Source organism: Eleutherodactylus coqui, chromosome 10 (genome assembly GCF_035609145.1).
Source record: "Eleutherodactylus coqui strain aEleCoq1 chromosome 10, aEleCoq1.hap1, whole genome shotgun sequence".
NCBI classification, from domain to species: domain Eukaryota; kingdom Metazoa; phylum Chordata; class Amphibia; order Anura; family Eleutherodactylidae; genus Eleutherodactylus; species Eleutherodactylus coqui.
The window spans coordinates 76,170,395-76,195,091 of record NC_089846.1 but is presented as its reverse complement, the minus strand read 5'-3'; the positions used below and the strand labels follow the sequence as shown (position 1 = coordinate 76,195,091).

Sequence of the window (24,697 nt, the reverse complement as noted above, 5' to 3'; positions counted from 1 at the left end):
ATCAGCGACTAACAAGCACATGCTCGTTCATCAGCTGATCAGCTCATCTATGCAAACATAAAAATGCCCCCTGCTGGGCTGTATTTGTTTGTGTACTCAGCGGGATATATAGCGCACAATGACAGCTCTATGGCGACGAACCATTATATGAATGACTGCAGATTTTGAACTGACCCATGTAGGGGCCCAGTAGATGAGTGGTGATCTCAAAGATTGGAACTCATCTACTGGAGCAAATTGCCCTGTCTATAAGGATCCTTAGGGCTCATTCGAATGGATGTAAATACACACCGTACTATACTCGCAGTTTTCATACATCTAATATGGAGCAAATTGACCTATTGATTTCAATAGGTTTATTCCCATGTGAGCATTTTAGATGCAATTTTTGGTCATGTGAAAAAAAGAATGCAGCATGTCCTATTGTGGAGCACTATCCTATTGCAGTCAATGGGAATACACATGATCCACTCTCATCCACTGTGTATTTGTACATTACACAATGGGCCCTGCCTGCCTTTCTTCTAACGCGCACAAGAAAACCCTGCAATAGGTGAAATTCCACATTGAATACGTGCAGCTTCAGGGCATAAATATGATGTGTATTTACACAACCGAAACTGCAAACCCCGATGTGAATGAGCCCTTAGACAGGATAACGCTAGCAGGCAGAAGTGCTACATTGTGTGATACATTTAGCACATTTCAGACATTTTTCTCTTCCTTACACCACCTGATGGCCATTATATAGTACTTTGTACCAACATTTTGCACCAAAATAATGGCGCACATCATTTATTGATCTGGTAAACTTTAGGACCCCTCTTTTAATTAATTAAAATGTGACCTAAATTACAATGTTGTAATGTGACAATGTGATGATCAGCCAACCGCCGTCACACAAAGCCAGTCACCCAGACTGACAGAATGAAGCTCATCAAACTTCTGAAAGTCAAATGAGCGACTGACTCTTAACAGAGTACCCCACAAATGACTCTATAACCTACCCACAGGATAGATGATAACAGCCTGACTGCTGGGACCCCTACCAATCCCGAGAACAGTGGCCCCGAGTCCCCCTCCCCATTGTGATGGGTGAGTATGCATGAGGTGTTGGCTGAGTATGTGCGCTGCTGCTCCATTCATGCCAAGTACAAGCGTTTGGGGGTCTTCAGCAGTCCTGTGGAAAGTAATAAAGTGGCAGCAAACATACTTGGCCGGCATTCTATTCAAGTGCCTTCTCACTATAGGAGGTGCATGGGAACCTGTTCTCAGGATCTGAGACCCCCAGCAATCGGATGTTTATCATCTGCAGGGTAAGTGATAAAAGTTAATTGTGGGATAACTCCTTTAGATAGCTGTGGACTAAACCCTCTCCATTTCCGCCAACCCCTCCACACACATGTATACTGCGCTCAGACAACCGTGCACGCCTTCTGAATGGGGAGTAAGCCGCTGCTAGACATAAGGATTCGGCATGCTGAAATCCCAAATCCCCCAACATCTGTTGTCTGGAGACAATCGGGACAATTCGTAGACATTAGATGGTCGGTCAGTTATGCCAAACTTCGAGTTCTGCTGACATTAATCTAATGGGCATGGCCAACTTTAAAGTAAGACTAAAGACATAGTTCTGCATACTGTGCCAAGGATTAAGAACCCATAATGGTGCTATGGAGACATTTATGTATTTGCGTCGTCCGCTTTCTAACAATAACAGATGAAGCCCACAGGTGACAAGTAAGATGCACAAGCTGAGAACTGCTCTCTCGCCCGTTAGTGAATAGAAGGGCTGCTTCTACGTAGTCATTAGCACTGGTGCCAGCTGGCATGGAGGGATGGCAGCCAAGGCCTAGCACTGGATTACTCTGCAGACATTTGTCTTCTAATCCATCCATTAGGGGAGCGGGCGAATGGACCGTGAAGAACACAAAATCACCTTAGAGTATGGCCCGGCCTGCACAAAACCACTAACGCAAAGTACAAGCGTCTTTTGTCCATAATTATAACCAATCAAGGACCTGAGAATATTTTATAATGATAATTGTCCATATTCCAGAGAATGGGAAGACACATTGGTCATGTAGATAATTAGATTACAATTATATGTCACCACCTTCTTAAGAGTCATTAATGGGACGTGACAAGTAATAAGCCAGTCAAGAAGAATTATTAATTGCTGCATTAAGTTGATATAAGTTGATCACCTTTAAATGATTCAAATGCTCTGATTGATAAATACAAAGGACCCCATGCATCCATGTCAGTAAATTACATCCCCACATTAGATAAGATGGTACTCGAAATATTCATTGTTGGTGTCCAACAAACACCTGGATATTGATATAGAAAAAAATGCCCATTTCACAGACGATTTGCAGATGACCCCCTTCTTCTAAACCATTCCGCTTTTTAAGAAGCCTAGGCAAAGTTTGCTGCTATTTGGAGCTAGCTACACATTAGCGCACACTATTGGGAGGTTACACATTAGTATGAAGTTAGTAAAAGCTGACAATTTCAACCAAAACGATCACTTCATAGATGAACTTTAAAAGGGTTGTCCAGCTTCAAACTATTGGTGGCCTATCCTTAGAATTGGGTATCAATGGTAGATTGTCAGGGGCCAGCTTCCAGAAATCCCCACCGATAAGCTGCTTCTCGGGCCACTGCGTTCTTTACACTGGGTTAATTTCTGCAGGAAGCAAACAGCTCCGTTCCTACTGTAGTGGCCAGGCTTGGTATTACAACAATGGTTCCCAATGAAGTGAATAGCTCACTGATAGCGTCCCAGTAGGTGGACCCCACCAATCTACTATTGATGACGTGTCCTAAAGATAAGCCATCAGTAGTTTACAACTGGACAACCCCTTTAACAACAATCATTTTAGCTGACCAATGATCTTCTGAAGAGTCAGGCCTGTTTAAAATTTCCAACCTATAGTCAGAAGTCCATGAACAATCTTTTTGTGGGGCAGATGGAATATTGTGGACAGTTTTGGGCACCGGTACTCAAGAAGCACATATCAAAGCTTGAACGGATACAAAGGGGCTACTAAAGTAATACATGGAATGGGCAGACTACAATACTCAGAGAGGTCATCAAAATTTGGATTATATAGTTTAGAAGAAAGTTGTCTGAGGGGTCAGTACAGAGATATTTCCCATCATCTATATTACCCAGGACTGTAACAAAGGGACGCTCTAATAATTATGTATAAATATATCAGGGGTCAGTACAGAGATCTTTCCCATCATCTATTATACCCAGGAATGTAACAAGGGGGCGCTCTAATTACTATGTATAACTATATCAGGGGTCAGTACAGAGAGCTCTCCCATCCTCTATTATACCCAGGACTGTAACAAGGGGGCGCTCTAATAACTATGTATGGATATATTAGGGGTCAGTACAGAGACCTCTCCCATCATCTATTATACCAAGGACTGTAATAAGGGTGCGCTCTAATAAATATGTATGGATATATTAGGAGTCAGTACAGAGATCTCTCCCATCATCTACTATACCAAGGACTGTAATAAGGGTGCGCTCTGATAACTATGTATGGATATATTAAAGGTTGATACAGAGATCTCTGTCATGATCTGTTTATACCCAGGGCTGTAATAAGGGTGCGCTCTAATAACGCAGAGATATATCAGGGGTCAGTACAGAGATCTCTCCCATCATCTATTATACCCAGGACTGTAACAAGGGGGTGTTCTAATACCTATGTAGAGATCTCTCCCATCATCTATTATTCCCAGGAGGGCAACAAGGGGGTGCTCTAATAACTATGTGTAAATATATCAGGTCTTAGTACAGAGATCTCTCCCATCATCTATTATTCCCAGGAGGGCAACAAGGGGGCACTCTAATAACTATGTGTAAATATATCAGGTCTTAGTACAGAGATCTCTATCATCATCTTTTATACCCAGGACTGTAACAAGGGGGTGCTCTAATAACTATGTATAAATATATCAGGGGTCAGTATAGAGATTTCTTACGTGATCTGTTTATACGCAGGACTGTGACTGTAACAAGAGGAAATCCTCATCATATAGATAGGGGGTGTCACATTTATTTTCACCGAGGGCCACATCGGCATTCTGTTTGTCTTCAAGGGCCGTTTACTAGGGCTCATTCACACGTATATTTGTGCCTTATATAATGCGCAGATTATTTTAATGCCCACAATACAAACAGTTTAAATACCATCGATTTGCATTGGGGTATTCAGACATGCGTTTTTCACGTGTATTTTACGAAAGCGAAAACAATTGTCCCATTTTCATCCGTATTACAGACCAAAATTTATGCATAAAGGCAAGAAAAATCTATGGGGCCTTCTTGCATCTTTTTGCACATGTAAAAAATGCAATGAATATGCACACAAAAACAAAACCCGCTGTAGTGGCGCGAAGTACATATATCTGGCCCCTCCATAACTGTCATACATGTCATGACTTTTATGTGGATGCACTTGTTTCTAGTTATGTGTATTGCAGAGCTGCAGCATGTAAGAGGTTAATGTCTATGAAAGTCTAGAATATGACTGGAAACTGTAACCAATTGTCATGTCACGTGAGTATATAAATATGAGTGCAAACCAAAAGGTGTAGGCCGTCCGTTTCTTAAACGATAGTGTGTGGAGGGAAAGCGCCGGCTACATGTAGGTACCTTCAACCCTCATGTGGTGAAGAATATAGGAGAGGTATCCTAATGTTCCAACTCCAGGACCTCTACCTTAAGTGAGAGTGAGAAAAAGAGCCGCCATGCAGTGTCCAAGTACCTACCTGCAAGTGAGTGTCAGTGGAGTGTTATGTCCTCCTTCGGTGTGTATGTCCAGGAGCAAAGTCATACAGATAACTTGGACTTTAGGCCCAATGTCATTCTGTGTCCCGGAGTGTGTGTGTCCAGAAGCGGAGTCATACAAATAACTAGGACTGTAGGCCCGGTGTCATTCTGTGTCCCGGAGTGTGTGTGTCCAGGAGCAGAGTCATAAAGATAACTAGGACTGTAGGCCCGCTGTCATTCTGTGTCCCGGAGTGGAATCATACAGATAACAGAGACTGTAGGCCAGGTTTCATCCTGTGTCTCCTCCGTGACCTCTTTCAACTGTTTTTCCTGCACTGGTGTGTGAAGCTTTCAATTGGATAAGTAAAGTTCCAGTCACTGCCCGTTCCCAGTGATTGACGCTTCTAATTCAACTGTGTGTGGACTTTCTTATTTGCCCGTCTGATATCCAACAGAGTACAGAAACGGTGGCATCACGCATAACAAACTCCTCAGGTCCATTATTCAAGTAACCGCTGCCCCAGCGTTGTCTGGAAGAGGCCTAGTGGTGCCTTGGCTGAGGTTGCGTGCGCCCCTCTGGGGAGGAGTTTGGTAGAGCCACTGTGACCAGTGCCATCTCTATCCCGCCATATTCTCAGAGTGTGCCTCAGTCGCCACACAGTAAGATGGTCAAAATATACGGTGAATATGCGAAGTTTTGGTCTATGAAAATCCTGCGTACTTCACGGAATGAAACTGCACATACCCTTGTGAATGAGCCCTTTGTAACTACTCCTTGACATGGCTGTGGTGCTTTATGCACCATGATGGAGTTTCTTCCCTTACATCTCTTTAGCAGTGAATGTCCTACCTTGGAGGGTGGCTAGGGTGCCAAGGTAGGGCTGTCAGAGCTGTGCCACCATCTATGGAGCTGCAAGCTAGAGCTCAGAAGGCAAGATGGCACCCACTGCCTGTGCTGGCGCTGCCCACTCTGTCAAGTGCTGGTTATGTCCTCGGGTCCTTCTGTGTCCAGACCTCATCAGGGGCCACTTAAAATTATGTGGTGGACCTTGAGTTTGACATGTCTGGTCTAGAGGAAAGAAGATTTCTACACTGACATAGAAGGGGTTCTCTACTGTAAGAGCAGTGGAACTATGGAACTAACTCCTGAGGACACGGTGATGGCGAACTCAATAAGTGAATAAGAGGTTCTGGACATCTTTCTTGAACAATACAATATTACATGTTAGATCACTGATTATTTCAGAAGGGTCAGTGATCCGAGGATTATTCCGATTACCAGAGTGGAGTCGGGAAGGAATTTTGCAGCAGAGCCGGAGAGCGCTCCTAAAGTGATTTATATATTTTTTCCCTGAAGTTAGGGCTTAGATTAGGGCTTTGACAGTAGGATTTCCTACTGTCAAAGTTGCATCACACAAAAATCGCGCTTTCGTGAGTGTGATGCGACAGAGAGGAAGGGTCAATAGGTAGACATGGGCTACAAAACCTTGCGAGTTGTGTGCATATCGCAGGACCTGCGAGGTTTTTGTATCGGGATGTCGCATGCTACAAAACATGGCATGTGTGAAGGAATCCATAGGAAAGCATGGGCTTCTCATACATGCAATTTGTATTATTGCAGCAACGCGACAAAATCGCACAACTTTGTCGCCTGTGTGAAGGAGCCCATATGGTACTTTGTCTAATGAAGATCTATTCTCAAGACAGGTCATAAATAGTTGATCTGCGGGGACCCGCCCATTTAGGATCACAGACGACCAGCTGGTTCCCAGGCCCGCTGTCAGTACAGACAGCGCTGGAAGCAGGTAGCACTGTCCATAGTGCAGCCGCCGAGCTTTGTATGGCAAGCACAACTCCCATTGAATCCAATGCAAAACCAACTCAGGGCGCTGTGATATTGACATCGCTATCTGCTTTCAGTGTTGTCTGCACTGACAGTGGGCCCAGGAAACAGCTGATTGGTGGGGATCCTGAGCAGCGGACCTGACGATAGGTCATCAATAGGAAAAATCCCAAAAGTCCAAGACAACCCCTTTAACACTTTGCAATCCAATTTTTGATATCAGGGTTTCCTAGGGGGCTTTCTCTTTCTGCCATTAGAACAATGGCGCCATAAGCTCGCTAGAGCCAGTACTGCAGAATGTGACATGCCGGAGAGGACCCCGCCAACAAAGCAGCCGGCAATAGGCAGTAAAAATACCCTGCCGGACGTCTTCCAACATCAGAGCTGCACAGGCTTAAATCAGAATGTAGAAAGACATCAGACAGTGGATTGGAAAAGGTTAATGCTTCACATCTCTATAAGCCCCAGTTTTCATGCCATCTTGGAGGGTCAAGAAGTACAGTGGGCACAACTCTTGGCTTTAGATAATAGAGAATTGTTATAAATATTCTGTCCAGATTCACAATCAATACTTTGTTTTAGACATAAATGTATAATTTTGATCTTAAAGGGGTTGTCCCGCGAAAGCAAGTGCAGTTAAACACCCCTTGCTCACGCCGGAGAGCTGGTCTGCGCATGCGCAAAAGACCTGTGCGGCGCGAGCACGCCGGAGCGGCCCCATTCAACGGGACAGAGAGGCAGACTGCGCAAGCGCGTCTAATCGAGGCAGAAGAAGGCTTCAGTCGGCGCCATGGAGACGGGGACGCCAGCACCAGGGGGGTAAGTATATAACTTCTGTATGGCCAATATTTAATGCACGATGTATATTACAGAGTGCATGTATATGGCCATACAGAAGTGTTTAACTTCACTTGCTTTCGCGGGACAACCCCTTTAATACTATATAATCAAGATTGGAAAACAATGGCTTGCAGTTCCCAGCGCAGTCCACAAGGGGCTTGATTTCGGCAAAATGTTTTAATTTCCTTGTCAGTGACAGTCAGATAATTAATAATTGTATGGATACGTATCGTCTGGTAGAGTCCTGGCCTATGAACCGACCTCAAATCTGTCAGAGCCATATAACATAGTGGCCACTCCATACAAGTGAACAGGGCTGGCTGCAGCTGTCTGGGATCACCTCGGTGCAGCGGCTGCCGTCCTGATGCAGCACATCCCAGTTAGTGACTAGGAGTCAATTTGCATTAGAAAGTGTATAGCTCTGGAGAACAGGGTAATGGATAATGTTGGGATATTTCGTTCTACCTACTCCTCATACTCCCCATTCCTTGCGCTGGTGCATATGGATAAAGGTTTCTATATGATGAATCATTCAGAATAACACATTACATTATAGCTTGTACCCATCCCTGGCATAGCCCAGGTCCTTACCTTGTTGGGCTTCACGGCTCTCTGTAGGTTTTCTATCCACTTGTCTCTTTCAGCAGCAGATCGGCAGGCAAAGCACTTAGTACCCGATGCTGTGGTCACCTAAATCAGTCAGAATGGGGTAAAGTGACCAGCATAATACAATATGCCAATATACTTTCTGCATTAGTTCCTCATAATTAAGATCTCTGCTTGCGGTCACTTAATTGAACCTGTCACATTGAGAATGCAAGCGAGCCTACAGGCAGCATGTTATATTGCAGGAGAAGGTGAGCAGATAATATGTAACTCTATAGGAGAAGATTCAATAGAACTTGTATTTTATTCATTTATATCTCTGCTCATTCTGGGCTTAGAGGTCCAGTGGGTGGAGCCATCAGTGATTGACAGCTGTTTCTATATACACACAGGACTGTCAATCACTAATAGCTCCGCCCACTGGACTGTTTATTTCAGAATGAGCAGAGATATAAAGGAATAAAACACAAGTTCTACTGAATCTTCCCCACAAAACTATATATCAGTCCGCTCGGCTCCTCCTGCAGTTCGGAGATTACAGTTCCCAGAACCTTCATGGGTAATAAAAACCTGTGCTGTTCATGAAGCAAGCACACAGATGTAGCCCTCGCCAGGAGCTGGCACTAGGATATGGGCAGAATCACATAACACCCATCCGTGTACCAAGAGCAAGAGACACTTTTGCAAGGCTAATCTGCTGTTTGCAATATACACAAAAGAAATGTTCCTTATTATCATTCACGATTCACACTGAATAACCTGTTCAATTAATTCTTCAGCTTATTACGGCTGTGTATGTGCAAGAAAATGTTGGTCATACTAAATAATCACTTTTTTGTCATTTTTTAAAAATTTTGCAGTTATTTTCTGTATGACGTAGGCTGCCCTTAGGTCACATTCAGACGGCCGTCTGCAAATTGTGCCCAAGAACCTTGGGAGAAGCTGGCATTGGACAGCACCGCGGCACCCGTCCGTTCCCCATGTACCCTGCACATTGCATGTTCTATCCTCATCCATGATACAGAATAGGATAATGCAGCAATTATTTGGGTCCATGTGAAAAGTTACCCATGTGAATAGTCTCATATGCTATAACAGGTCTGTGTGCCACCCGTGAAATACACAGCCAGCATACGTATGGAACGTATGGCCACCTGAAGAGGACTAACAGCAGACTTACTGCACAGACCGCCCTGGGATAATGTTTCAGTCCCCAGGACTGCCTGCATATGTTTCCACAGTCCTCGATTGTTCCACTAGTAAACTCGGTGACCCGACTGAAGGGTGGAGTTCCCTTTGATCATATTATGGCTGCTCTACAGAAGCTACTAGCTTGTTCTCAAGTTATAAATTAGATGGTTTCTACATGGATCTGCCACAGTTTACAAGGCCCATCCACATGGGAACCTTGTCATTTAGCGCCAAGCTGCAGATTTGAATATGAAGCTTCCACAGACCTGAATGTCCAGTTCAAAGGGAAAAATCCAGGTTTGGATTTCCCAAATGCAGAATCTGCATCCATAAGGGACTTGTGGCTTTTTTCCCACACAGTAGAGTCTCATTGAAATAAATAGGACACATTTGGATGCAGATTTTGCCTAGGATTTCTCACAGATTCCACAGCAAAATCACTGTGTGAACAAGGCCTTGGGGTAGAAGCAACCACTAAAATGCTGCACCCCAACCCTCAGGCAGCAATGGCAAAATATGTCTAAGGACCTGCACCCCTTCACCATCAAGGCAGCCATTAAACCTTTCCAATCCAATTTGTATCCTGGTTTTCCTAGGGAACTTACTCTTTTTCTACTGTTATACAACAGCGCTATATGCTGGCTAAAGCCAGTACTGCATGAGGTGACACGTTGGATAGGCTCCGACAGCAGAGAGGCTGGCAATATACAGTAAGAGAACCCCGATAGATGTCTTCCAACATCAAAGCCCTACAGCCTTAAATCATAATGTCTTTAGACGTCAGACAGTGGATTGGAGAGGATTAAAGGAGCCAGAAAGTAGTTGGTCATTAGCGCAGCTCTCACCTCAAAGCAAAATTCTTGTCCCAGGATGCTGCTGTGCACGGGCTTCACCACCGAGTCTTCATCCAAATTCAAATCCAAAGCCTCCGCCGCGCTGCTAGGACTGAGCAAGGACTCGTGGGAGTGCGACTCTTTAAAAGCCTGCATGAGCCGTGCCCTGTGGATTACAGAACAGGAGACGTCTAGGAGAGGACATGCATCATACAAACAACATGCATGAATGTAATGATTGGTGCCGCCAGCAGAGCATTTATAACCAAGCTGTATGCTAGCACTCCAGGAGAAGTTCACCAGCATTAATGCAGTTACTGAATGGATGCCCCACAGGCCGGGTAGGTAGTCAGGTGTACGTGCAATGTTTGAAAAGTGTCCAAAGTGTTCCTACAAAATAGCATCTCCTAGGAGGGCATCTTATTTTAGCTGCACGTGATGTGCACACACTGCCCAGAGCTGTGGGAACAGGAGCTTGCCATTCACCAGAAAGCAGGATGTGCAGAAAAGATGTGCGTCAAACGTCCAAATGGCACCAAATGGGAGTCAGGAGCAGAAGAGGAGAACATAGATGTGAATGGTTAGTCCATAAGATACGGTATTGGGGAAAATAGCGGAGGATAGATAAGGCAAGAGAAGAGAGCATGAAGGATCGTGACAGCGACAGAGTTAGGGATAGAAGACAATATGAGGAAACAAGGCTGAGGACGGAGATAGGGATGGAAAGTAATGAGGGAACAAGGCTGAGGACGGAGACAGGGATAGAAGACAATATGCGGGAACAAGGCTGAGGACGGAGATAGGGATGGAAGATAATAGCACATAGAATCCTAGACTGGTAGAGTTGGAAGAGACCTCCGGAATCATCAGCTCCAACCCCATGTTCAGTGCAAGATTCAATAAATAACACCAGACAGATGTCTATGCAGCCTTCCTTTGAAGGAGAACTAACCACCTCCCGTGGTAACCTGTTCCACTCATTGATCACCCTGACTGTCTAACATCTAATCTGTGTCTCCTCCCTTTCAGTTTCCAGCACGCTGTGGAATCCCATCTAGGTGCCAATAACCGCATTATGATGGAACCCCCTAACAGAAACAGACTCAACTATTCACTGTCATTAGTGAAAAAGACACCATTTTGTTGCCCATTTGCCAAGCTTTGCATAATATACAGTCAACTGCGCTGTTCTTTACTTCAAATATAACGGAAATGAATGGAAACCCTGTCAAATGGACACCAAAATGGTCCGCATTTCATTAATGATAGTTAATGGTTCCGTTAGTTTTTCTTTAGGGTTTGCCATTTTTGGCAGCTGTGACGGGATATCCCCAGGGGGAATCCTACAGCATAGCCCAAACCCTGTGAGAACAGCTCCTTACTGGGGTCCTGGGTTCGAATCTGACCAAGGCAACATCTGTATGGAGTTTGTATGTTCTCATATTTGTGTGCAGACCAAAAATACACTGGGCCTCATTTATCAAAACTGGGTAAACCGTAAGAAGGTCCATATTGCCCACAGCAACCAATCAGAGCTCAGCTTTCATTTTTTATATTGCTGTGGTAAAAGCAAAGCTGTGCTGTGATTGGTTAGTATGGGCAACAAGGAGAGTCTTGCTGTTATGATAAACGAGGCCCATTATTCCATATCAGGTTAATATGGAGTTTAGATGGTGAGTGATGACAATCTGTGTGCTACGCTTCGGAATATGTGTGCACTGTAGGAATTAAATACATAGAGAAGAGCATGGGGGAATATATCTGGGGAGCAGATGATACAATACAGCAGAAGGAAAAGACAAGGAAATATTCTAATATCTGCTGGAGGTGTAAGAAAGAACCAGAGGAAACATAAGGACAAAGACTAATATAGAGAGCGACACCTGGAAGGAATGAAAGACGGAACAGACAGTCCAGTAGCTATACGAGCGGCAGAAATAATAATCACAGTCAGGCTCAATGCCAGGGCCGCCAAATAAGGGGGCAGAATGATAACAGAACAGTAATGTAAAAGGAGGATCAATATATCGGATACATGATCAAATCATAATGAGCACTGAACGGACCCTTTATTAGCCCCCCATCTAGCAGCATTGGACTCCTTTGGTCTTTAGGTCCGCAGTAATTCCTCGTGGTGTAGATCCCACAAGGTGATGAAATGGTTCCATAGGAATATCGGCCCCTGCGGACAGGAAGCTTCTTGTAGTTGTTGCAGATTGGATGGCAGTGCTGACATGTTCTGACCGGCTGACAGGAAGGGGTCATGGATTCATGCTGCTTGCGCCAAATTCTGCCCTCCCATTAGCAACAGAAATCTGCATCCATCCAAATTTTGCGCTCTTTTGCCCGCTGGAGTCTTGTCTTTCTGTTTCTCTTAGACACAATGGCGCTGGAACTGGTCGTCAGCTGTTATGCCATCCGTGCTAAGGAACGGCGAGTTGTGTGTTTAGGCATGTTAATGGGGGCCCCAGCGTTGGATTCAGCTGACTGTGCAGCCTGTTGGTCAGAATGATTCCTGACATCCTCCTCTGTCCCCTTTCAGTGATGAGTTGTTTCTGTCCACAGGATCCTCTTTCACTGGATGTTTTTCTCGTTCGCGCCATTTTCGGTATACTCTCTACATCGTTACATGAGAAAACCCCCCGCGGTTGACAGTGAGACCCCGGCTAGTTTAGCACCGATGGCCGGCCTCGTTGGAAGTCGCTTCGATCGCTGGATTTTCCCATCTAATGTGGATTCACACAGAAACTGATCCACGGAAAACTTGTCACGTGACTTTATGCTGCACTTCGGGGTCAGAGGGCTGGGGGCTCTAGTAAAGGGGCCATGTATATAGATGGACATCACTAGATGTGGTGATATGGGAGGTCCCTGGTGGTCTAGTGGAAGGCTCAGAACATCCAAGTTGTACCTCACTGAATGAATAAATGAATCATAGAGTAGGTATAATTACACGGACAGTGAAATAACCTGGGAGGCAGTAATTTTTTATATCATGTTCATCTATGGTATCTATGAATGAGACATAAAACACGACAGACAACATTTTGTAACTTTTACCATATTTTGTGGACTAAAGACATTATGTCACAGCACTGGAGCAATAGATGTTAGGATGACACTCTACCTGTCATGGTCAGCGCTCCGGAAGCGTGGAAGGATCTGCCGGAAGCTGCTGGTTCGGTCAAGTTTGGGCTGACTCTTGGTCCTTTTTATGGAGCTCTTTAATCGACGGCTCAGGAATCCCTGCTGTATGTAGAGAAGAGTTGTGGAGGGATAAGGCAAACATCATGCGCTCTGCTTCTTCTGTGTCTTTCCCCTCGGCAGATTCATTTCACTGCTGCCGACTAACCTTATGCTGCTCTCCAGCATGGCGGCACTTACCTTATCCTAAAGACCATGGCTAGTTAGACCCAACTAGTGTAACTACTATTCATTCCAACCGGAGCACCCGATGCAAATGTGCCACCATAACAAGTCTTAGGACTTGTTAGCCTGCTCACCCCTTCAAGCACCAGGGCCCAGGCCAACTGCACCAAGTACAGCTCCACTAATCCAAAGCAGGCAGGCCTATTACCTATGGAGCTCCAGGATTACCAAAGACAAGAGTACAAATGTCCTATACACCAGGCATTATAAGCCACACTTTGGGCTCACTAGGCGGCACACAGGTGACCCATGATGATGGCAGTAATGGGTGAGCACACAGCTGAGGCCAGCACAGTCTTCTACATATAATAATTAAGGTTATTCGCATCGCAGCAAGTTATTCCCCATCTGTAAGAAAGTGGATAACTTGATCAGTGGGACCCCCATGAATTCCGAGATTTCAGACCCAGCATGTCCCAAAATCCTGGCAGCATGTGCCATACATGTACCCCACTGCTCCATTCACTTCAATAAGATAGCAGTGTTCAAGCGCTCCGCTAGATCTTGCAGTCCCTTGAAGTAAATGTAGCGTTGGCACGCGTACACCGCCTCCGCTGGCAGGACTTTGTGACACACTGGGGAGGATATCTCTAGATTGGTGATGGTCCCAGCAATTGAACCCCCACAAATCAGCAATTTATCCCCTTTCCTTCAGATAGCGGCTAAGTTCCTGTGATGGGAACACCTCGTTAAGACGTTACATATTTGTACGTTTCCGCTCTACCATCAGTTCTTAAGGAATTTGTTAACAGCTTTGCAGCAGTTTTTTGCATAGAAAGTTGCAACATTTGCCGCACACCATATTTGCGACTGTTCTCCCATCACGATACTTTTGAAAAGAGGCAAAAAATTTGGCCATATTAGCCAGGAGTGGGGCCGAGAAGTTTCCAGCAGTTTTATCATTTGGAAGGACAGAAAATCGCACAAAATTGTAGCACTACAAGTCTAAGCCTACTATGTAAATTTTATTTTCTGCCTTTAAGACAGTCCAAGAGGCATAATGTGCCTCTTAAAGGTGTATTCCCACCTCAGCTTTCCATATCGCGATGGGAAATTGCTGCCATGGTTACCGGACACTCAGCCAGAGCCTACGGAAAGTGCTTAGCCCAGCGCCGTAACTGTAGTTCTCATTAAAGTGAAGAGGAGCTATGGCTCTCTTCCATAAGGCCTCATGTCCACTCGAAAAATACAATCTGCGCAGAATCTGCCGCAGATTTCCGCGGCGGATTCCGCGCGGATTTGCTTTAAATGGTATTTTTTTTTGCATGCAGATATCCGCACACATTGCTATCAATGTGATAGCAATGTTGCCGATCCGCGCAGAATCCGCGGCAGAATAGAGCATGAAAAACGCAATTCTTTTAAAATGCCATCCGCGGGTGCAAAAATCAATTTAATGGACCGCGGATGGCCAATGATTCCCTATGGGCAAAATCCGCTGCGGATTCCGCAATTCCATTTAGCTAGTGGACATGAGGCCTAAGTGATCGGCACACGGGACCTCCACTAACCAGATGTTTATCCCCTATCCTGTGGATAGGTGATATATGTCAGATTTGGAAATATCGCTTTAACAAATTTGGCGCATTTCACTGGAATTCACTTTAGTTAGACTGAAACACCAGCCTTAATAAATCTCCCGCTTTGTGCTCCAATTCATCTCCCCTTTTATGATTAGTTAAAATTCTTGTTTATATTTAGAAGCTGATGCCCTTTCTTAAAGGGGTATTCCAGCGATGAGACTTTTTTTTTTAAATTTGTTTACCCATTTACTGGATAGGATAAAACTGATAGATCGGTGGAGGTCTGACCACTGGAACCCCCACCGATCCCGAGAATGGGGACCTGTACCCCTCCTATCTCACAGTTCAAGATGCATTAACGTACACAGTAACACGTAAGGCTGAAAAAAGCCCTCTGTCCATCCAGTTCAGCCCATTACCCCCCAATATTGATCTTTCTATAGTGTAGTGGGCAATGCAGCTTCTGGTTGCACATGCACAGCAGCAGCTCCCCTCCTCTCAATGGTGCAGGCAGATGGCGGAGCGCTGTGCTCCGCCTGGCTATCGGTCTACCCCATTGAAATGAATTGAGAGGTGCCGCTTCATTCATATCAATGGGGCACACAGAAATTGCTGTCTGCTCCATTCATTTCAGGGTCTTGTAAATGGTCCAATTATTGGGCAAGGCCAATCGCCTGAATCGTTGGGACACATTAAAGGAAAACCGATCAGCCGATGAACAAGCAAAACCTCTTTCATTAGCTAATCACATGCTCGCTGGTGAGCTGCACAACTCCCCATGTAAACCGTGAGATGTGCAGCCGACCAATGGCAGCTTACTGTGGACAACTGATCATATGTCCCTAACAGAGTGTGAATCAGCCTGTGTGAAGGTGCGGTATAGAAAAGCGCAGAATTAACTGATTAGCAAACTATTGGCTGGGGTCCACCGCCCAGGATCCCGGTCGATCAGCTGTTCGGAGGTCCGCTGTCGATGCCACAACACAAGGGAAGAACTTAGCTCTGACCTCTATGTAGTGGCTGGCGCTTGTAACTGCAGTTACAAGCTCCAGACACTACACAAGGGTCGGAGTGGCAGCTTCCACTCCTACCTCTGTGTGTTGTGGGCATCCAGTCTACTGATCAGCCAGGGTCCTGAGCAGTGGATCCCAGCTGATCAACTACTGATGACCTATCCTGTGGATAGGTCATTAATAGCATATCCCTGGAAAAGTGCAGAATTAACTGATTAGCAAACTAGTGGCTGGGATCCACCACCCAGGATCCTGGTCGATCAGCTGTTTGAAGGTCCGTTGTCAATGCCACAACACAAGGGAAGAACTTAGCTCTGACCTCTGTGTAGTGGCTGGCACTTGTAACTGCAGTTACAAGCTCTGGACACTACACAAGGGTCGGAGCGGCAGCTTCCACTCCTACCTCTGTGTGTTGCGGGCGTCCAGTCTACTGATCAGCCGGGGTCTTGAGCAGTGGATCCCAGCTGATCAACTATTGATGACCTATCCTGTGGATAGGTCATCAATAGCATTTCCCTAAAAAAGTCCTTTAGCGGGCATTCACACATCGCTGTTTTGCTGCTGATTCTATTGCAGATTTTGGTGCAGATCTAAAGCATATTTTACACTTTCAACTGAACTTAAATTGAAGGGGTCAAATATGCTACAGATCTGCACCAGAATCCGCAGCAAATCAGCGACTTTTAAACACACCTTTAGGCCGGCTGCACACGAGCATGACGGGCTCCGCCGCGGAATATTCCGCGGCGCCCCCCAGAGCCCCTATACTTACCAGCGGATCCGGCGGTTTCGTTCCCGCATGACGCTTCCCCGCCCACCGCTGCCGCGTCACATGACGCAGCCGGCCGTGTCATGTGACGCGCCGGCCACGTCATATCACACAGCAGCGGTAGGTGGGAAAGCGTTTTCACGCTATCTTCTGCTGTGTTACAGCTGGAGATAGCGTGAATGGACGGCTTCCATTGACTGCACTGGAAGCCGTCAGCGCGTACACCCGCGGCAAATAGAGCATGCTGCGGGTGAGGACGGGAGATTTCACGGTGCGGAATTCCGCAGTGGAATTCCGCACCGTGTGCCCTGAGCTATTAGGTTCAATAGAACCTAATAGCTGCGGGCAACGCAGCGGATTTTCGCCGCGAATTACGCGGCGGAAATCCGTTCGTGGAAAGGAGGCCTTAATGCACTTAAAAGGGAGGGAACAAGTAGTTGCAGTTCCTGATAAAATATTTGGCCAACATTTTGGGCCTGTACCTAAAGAAATACACTGTACTAATCCTAAGTAACTGGCAGCTTCATTCCCCCTCCATCCCCCTTGTGACACTTGTGACTTTACCCTAATAGGGTACAATTATAGGGTGTGCTCAGATAGCAAAAAGTTGACAACCCACAAACCAATCCTGTTGGCTGACTAGTTATCTTATAGTAGACTGGCTACTGTTTTGACTGACCAGACTCCTATCCACTGAATTAGTAAATGGACCCAGGACAATATGTACAAAACACAAGAGAAGAGTGAACTAAGGTAATAGTATAAATCAGCTATAAATCACTTACCGACGGTCGGAACGGGGCGGCAGGAGGGGCGTCCATGCTCTGCTGTTTTCCCCCTGGGACGCTTTTCCTCCGGGAACGGGCAATGTGATAATCTGTCGAGGATACAAGGGATGGACACATTTTATGAATAATTAGGCACCAGAATGTGATAAACTGAAATAACATCTGCAAACGTTACTCCATATGATGTTCTATCAAGGCAGCCTAGAACATCTGACCCTCGTACTGTCTCTAGACTAGTCCTCCACCTCCTATAACTAGTCTACTGTATCTTGTAAAATCATTTCATGGGTTTAGCAGCTTGAGGCTTGTAATTCAGAATCTTAAAGCAACAAACTTCTGTCCTGTGACCGGAGGATAGAGCAGTATGTCACTTACAGTTGTTATTCCCTTCTGACCCTCTGATCCACCAGTTCTGGGGCTCGTTTTTGGCCGTCCCGATGGCTGATGCAATCTTCTGACTAACTAATCCCCAAAGTTCACTGGCATTCTTAAACCACTAATGCACTATAACTGCTCTGTGATTGGCCAGAACTGCTCACTTGATCAGCACTGGCCAGTCAGAGGGCCGTGTACAGTGTGCATTACGTAGTTAAAAAAATTACTTTAGCTATCTTGGACAGCTGGAAATGGGACCCAGGACTTGTGCATTGGAGGGATGGCAGAGAAGAACAACTGCAGGTAATAAATCCCACCTCTGGTCCCGGGACAGAATTTGGTCCTAAAATCAGATGGTTGCTTTAATGCCTTTACAGAGTCATCTCTGAAAATAAATTTCCACCTCAGTTTGGTAAAGTCCACATTTGTTGGTCTTTTGAGCCATCACCTACCCTCAAAGTTGTATTCGCCAACTGGTGGGAAGCTCCATCGAAGAGTTTTCATCCTTCTACAGAAGCCATAAGTGACTGTATAACATGACTAAAGATGACCTTGCAGAGATCATCCATCTTACTACAGTCTCAGTTCTTTTTTTTAAACAAAAGGTCATGTGAAACTGACTTCTACGGCCACCAAAGGAAACTCCTGGTGGAATAAGACAATCACCACCAAGCATGGGAGGTATCTTAAGCTCTCCACCCAAAACTGGACATGTATTCGTGGGCTGTTGAAATAGGACATGCATCAGAGTCTAAAACATCTGTTGTGACATCTTGACTTCCATTTTTTGTTTATAAGTCAGGAACATAACCACCTTTACAGCAATCCTCCAGTTTCGGGACAAAATTCTGTCCTGGGACCAGAGGGGTCAGGTGGTATACTACCTGCTGTTTTTCTCTGCCGCCTCTCCATTCTGCTGCTTCTGGGTCTCATTTTTAGCCATCCAAGATAGCCGATGCAATCTCCAGACAGTACCCTGGTAGCGTTAGACTACTAATGCGCTATACCTGCTTTATGATTGGCCAGAGCTGCTCATGTGATCAGCACTGGTCAATCAGAAAGTAGTGGCATAGTGTGCATTAGGTAGTGAGAGAATTGTTGCAACCATCTTGGATGGTTGAAAATTGGGCCCGAGACTGGTGGATCGGAGGGATGGCAGAGCAGAACAACTGCAGGTAATTTACTCTCCTGCCCCAGGACAGGATTTTGTCCCCAAACTGGAGTGTTGCTTTAAATATGGCGGAGAGTTCGGGTACAGCACAGGAAAGCAATCAATCTGGACATCAGATATCTGACTATTATACCCAGTGGAAGGACCACTGCAGATATCCCAGCGTGGCGGCAGAAGTTCCCGACGGAGCTACTTCATGGCACTACAAGCTGCACTGCATCCTAGGAAAGCAAACAAATGGAAATGTGCCTCGCTTCTGCATCCTGAACATTACATCTTAATGAAGGTCAGAGATTGCTGAACACATGTCTGTTCCGAAGTAATTTCCTATGCTGCCTTGTTAAATGTGGCGGCGTTCCGACAATCAGCGGCCCGTACATCCGAAGCCTTGGTGCATACTGATTCACAGGAGGGGAGGGGGGACAGGAAAGAAGTGTCTTGCAAGATAAATAAAATGCACATCCTCGTCTTCTATCTAGCGGGACTCCGACATACATGCACATGGGTGCACAGGACCGGGCATGCAGACCCATGTGAGGAGATCTCAGCAGGAGATGGCACACATTGGCAGCAGAACACACACAGTAACACACGGGAACACACACAAAGCTGTATAGAAAACACACAGGGCTCTGTGCAGACGCCCACACAGACACATTGAAATGCGCCGGCTCACAGCAGTGAAATCATTCTATACAAGTATATAATCCACCCACACAGTCATGCAGCCTGCAGAACATACAGGTGCCGTAGAGAGGCACAGGCCACGTATGTGCAGAGCACACCGGCACTACATGTACACACCGCTCCATCTGTAAGCCCACCGCCCTCCCCTGGGCATTGCCAGCTCAGACAGGGGGCACAATGCCACAAGAAGTTTGCAGAGCCGCTATAAGACACACAGATGTACAGACACGAATAGACGCACTTCTTCTGCAGGACACACATGTGTGCACACTCAGGTACAACACGCCGGGCTTCTCTCTCACCTCAAGACTCAGCGAATCGTTCAGATGCCATCAAATTTCATGTTCAAGACCTTGAGTTAGGCCCAAGCTGTGGATGATGAACCCCAAACACAAGTGAGGAAGAGGATGAGGGGTGAGGGGGTGCAGAGCGATGGGAGAGGAGGCTGCAGAGTGCGGTGCAGGGCATGCAGAAGCAGGGTTGGCAAAGATGACAGTCCAGGTTGGACGGTGTAACATGAGCAGGGTGTGATGGTCTGCAGAGCATGCAGGGCAGGGTGGTGAAGGCATGCAGGGCAGCGGGGTAAGAGGCCTCCACGTTACCCAGCTCCCAGGACCAGCGAGCGCTGCATCCTTCCGTATTCACAGGGATGTCACTGTGAGCGTGGTAACCAGGCAACTGTGTGCACGCCCCCTCCTACCACAGCGACACGCACGGGGGGACCGACAACTACTTCACAGCCGCCGGTGGAGGGCGAAAACAAGAAAACGCACACAGCCAGGAACCAAACGACACCGGAAAAAAGATGGAGAGGGGAAAGAGAGAGGGATGGAGGAGGAGAGAGGAAGAAGTGAGGGCGGCGGACAGGTAGAGCGGAAGACAGGGAGGAAAGAAGGGAAAAGGAGAGAGAAGAGAGTGGAGCGAGAAACCTCTCTGTTACTAAGCAACTGTGCGCGTACCCCGTCCTATCACAGCGAGACGGCGAGAGGGGAGAGAGACTGACACATGGAGGGAGAGACTGCAAGATGGAGACTGCCACACCGAAGAAGAGACTGCAGGATAGAGAGAGACCACAAGACACAAACTGACACATAGAGGGAGAGACTGCAGAATAGAGATAGACCGACAGGTGGAAGGATTGAGGAAGAGATAGCAGGATGAAGGGAGAAACTGACACGTGGGGGGAGAGACTGCAAAACAGAGAGACACGAGGTGGAGAGAGTGCAGGATGAAGGGAGAGACTGATACATGTAAGGAGAGACTGCACGAGAGAGAAAGACTGACATATGGAGGGAGAAATAGCAGGATGGGGGAGAGATGCAGGATGAGGGAAAGACTGCAGGATTGGAGAGAGAGAGGACAGGATGGGGGAGAGAGTGCAGGATGAGGGAAAGAGAGCAGGATGGGGGACGGAGAGTGCAGGATGGGGGACAGAGAGTGCAGGATGGGGGACAGAGAGTGCAGGATGGGGGACAGAGAGTGCAGGATGGGGGACAGAGAGAGCAGGATGGGGGACAGAGAGTGCAGGATGGGGGACAGAGAGTGCAGGATGGGGGACAGAGAGTGCAGGATGGGGGACAGAGAGTGCAGGATGGGGGACAGAGAGTGCAGGATGGGGGACAGAAAGTGCAGGATGGGGGACAGAGTGCAGGATGGGGGACAGAGAGTGAAGGATGGGGGACAGAGTGTGCAGGATGGGGGACAGAGAGTGCAGGATGGGGGACAGAGAGTGCAGGATGGGGGACAGAGAGTGCAGGATGGGGGACAGAGAGTGCAGGATGGGGGACAGAGAGTGCAGGATGAGGGAAAGAGAGCAGGATGAGGGAAAGAGAGCAGGATGAGGGAAAGAGAGCAGGATGAGGGACGGAGAGTGCAGGATGAGGGACGGAGAGTGCAGGATGAGGGACAGAGAGTGCAGGATGAGGGACGGAGAGTGCAGGATGAGGGACGGAGAGTGCAGGATGAGGGACAGAGAGTGCAGGATGGGGACAGAGAGTGCAGGATGGGGACAGAGAGTGCAGGATGGGGACAGAGAGTGCAGGATGGGGACAGAGAGTGCAGGATGGGGACAGAGAGTGCAGGATGGGGACAGAGAGTGCAGGATGGGGACAGAGAGTGCAGGATGGGGACAGAGAGTGCAGGATGGGGACAGAGAGTGCAGGATAAGGGAAAGAGAGCAGGATGAGGGAAAGAGAGCAGGACGAGGGAAAGAGAGCAGGACGAGGGACGGAGAGTGCAGGACGGGCGACGGAGAGTGCAGGACGGGCGACGGAGAGTGCAGGACGGGCGAAGGAGAGTGCAGGACGGGGGACAGAGAGTGCAGGACGGGGGACAGGATGGGGGGAGGGAGAGTGCAGGATGGGGGGAGGGAGAGTGCAGGATGGGGGGAGGGAGAGTGCAGGATGGGGGAGGGAGAGTGCAGGATGGGGGGAGGGAGAGTGCAGGATGGGGGGAGGGAGAGTGCAGGATGGGGGAGGGAGAGTGCAGGATGGGGGGGAGGGAGAGTGCAGGATGGGGGGGAGGGAGAGTGCAGGATGGGGGAGGGAGAGTGCAGGATGGGGGAGGGAGAGTGCAGGATGGGGGAGGGAGGGTGCAGGATGGGGGGAGGGAGGGTGCAGGACGGGGGGAGGGAGGGTGCAGGACGGGGGGAGGGAGGGTGCAGGACGGGGGGAGGGAGGGTGCAGGACGGGGGACAGGATGGGGGGAGGGAGAGTGCAGGATGGGGGGAGGGAGAGTGCAGGATGGGGAGGGAGAGTGCAGGATGGGGAGGGAGAGTGCAGGATGGGGGAGGGAGAGTGCAGGATGGGGGAGGGAGAGCGCAGGATGGGGGGAGGGAGAGTGCAGGATGGGGGGAGGGAGAGTGCAGGATGGGGGGGAGGGAGAGTGCAGGATGGGGGGGAGGGAGAGTGCAGGATGGGGGGAGGGAGAGTGCAGGATGGGGGGAGGGAGGGTGCAGGATGGGGGGAGGGAGGGTGCAGGATGGGGGGAGAGAGAGTGCAGGATGGGGGGAGAGAGAGTGCAGGATGGGGGGAGAGAGAGTGCAGGATGGGGGGAGAGAGAGTGCAGGATGGGGGGAGAGAGAGTGCAGGATGGGGGGAGGGAGGGTGCAGGATGGGGGGAGGGAGGGTGCAGGATGGGGGGAGAGAGAGTGCAGGATGGGGGGAGAGAGAGTGCAGGATGGGGGGAGAGAGAGTGCAGGATGGGGGGAGAGAGAGTGCAGGATGGGGGGAGAGAGAGTGTAGGATGGGGGGAGAGAGAGTGCAGGATGGGGGGAGAGAGAGTGCAGGATGGGGGGAGAGAGAGTGCAGGATGGGGGGAGAGAGAGTGCAGGATGGGGGGAGAGAGAGTGCAGGATGGGGGGAGAGAGAGTGCAGGATGGGGGGAGAGAGAGTGCAGGATGGGGGGAGAGAGAGTGCAGGATGGGGGGAGAGAGACAGCAGGATGGGGGAGAGAGACAGCAGGATGGGGGAGAGAGACAGCAGGATGGGGGAGAGAGACAGCAGGATGGGGGAGAGAGACAGCAGGATGGGGGAGAGAGACAGCAGGATGGGGGAGAGAGACAGCAGGATGGGGGAGAGAGACAGCAGGATAGAGGAGAGAGACAGCAGGATGGAGGAGAGAGACAGCAGGATGGGGGAGAGAGACAGCAGGATGGGGGAGAGAGACAGCAGGATGGGGGAGAGAAACAGCAGGATGGGGGAGAGAAACAGCAGGATGGGGGAGAGAAACAGCAGGATGGGGGAGAGAGACAGTGCAGGATGGGGAGAGAGACAGTGCAGGATGGGGTAGAGAGACAGTGCAGGATGGGGGAGAGAGACAGTGCAGGATGGGGGAGAGAGACAGTGCAGGATGGGGGAGAGAGACAGTGCAGGATGGGGGAGAGAGACAGTGCAGGATGGGGGAGAGAGACAGTGCAGGATGGGGGAGAGAGACAGTGCAGGATGGGGGAGAGAGACAGTGCAGGATGGGGGAGAGAGACAGTGCAGGATGGGGGAGAGAGACAGTGCAGGATGAAGGGGAGAGTGCAGAATGAAGGGGGGAGTGCAGAATGAAGGGGGGAGTGCAGAATGAAGGGGAGAGTGCAGAATGAAGGGGAGAGTGCAGAATGAAGGGGAGAGTGCAGAATGAAGGGGAGAGTGCAGAATGAAGGGGAGAGTGCAGAATGTAGGGGAGAGTGCAGAATGTAGGGGAGAGTGCAGAATGAAGGGGAGAGTGCAGAATGAAGGGGAGAGTGCAGAATGAAGGGGAGAGTGCCGAATGAAGGGGAGAGTGCCGAATGAAGGGGAGAGTGCAGAATGAAGGGGAGAGTGCAGAATGAAGGAGAGCGTGCAAGATGAAGGAGAGCGTGCAGGATGAAGGAAAGCGTGCAGGATGAAGGAAAGCGTGCAGGATGGAGGAGAGAGCGCAGGATGGGGAAGATTGTGCAGGAAGGTGGAGAGAGTGCAGAATGGGGGGGGGGGAGAGTGCAGGAAAGAGAGTATAAAATGGAGAGACAATGCAAGATGGGAGAGAGAATGCAGGATAGGGGAGAGTGCAGGAAAGAGAGACAGTGAAGGATGGAGGAGAGAGTGCATAATGAAGGAAAGCGTGCAGGATGGATGAGAGAGCGCAGGATGGGGGAGATTGTGCAGGATGGGGGAGAGAGTGCAGGATGGGGGAGAGAGTGCAGGATGGGGGAGAGAGTGCAGGAAAGAGTATAGGATGGAGAGACAGTGCAGGATGGGGGAGAGAGTGCAGGATGAAGGAGAGAGAGCAGGAATGGGGGGAGAGAATGGAGAAGAGAGTGCAGGATGAAGGAGAGAGTACAGGATGGTGAAGAGAGTGCAGGAAG

General features: G+C 48.3%; 1 protein-coding gene across 1 annotated transcript in view; it reads right to left on the bottom strand.

The window, feature by feature from the left end:
* The window catches only part of SYNGAP1 (synaptic Ras GTPase activating protein 1), a 245,394-nt gene that overhangs the window by 73,582 nt on the left and 147,115 nt on the right, over positions 1 to 24,697 (bottom strand). The window contains exons 4-7 of the mRNA XM_066581328.1: positions 17,631 to 17,722; positions 13,239 to 13,360; positions 10,124 to 10,277; positions 8,073 to 8,171 (exon numbers count right to left, since the gene is read on the bottom strand). Coding sequence (XP_066437425.1) covers positions 8,073 to 8,171; positions 10,124 to 10,277; positions 13,239 to 13,360; positions 17,631 to 17,722 — 467 coding nt within the window. The remainder of the gene's footprint in view (positions 1 to 8,072; positions 8,172 to 10,123; positions 10,278 to 13,238; positions 13,361 to 17,630; positions 17,723 to 24,697) is intronic.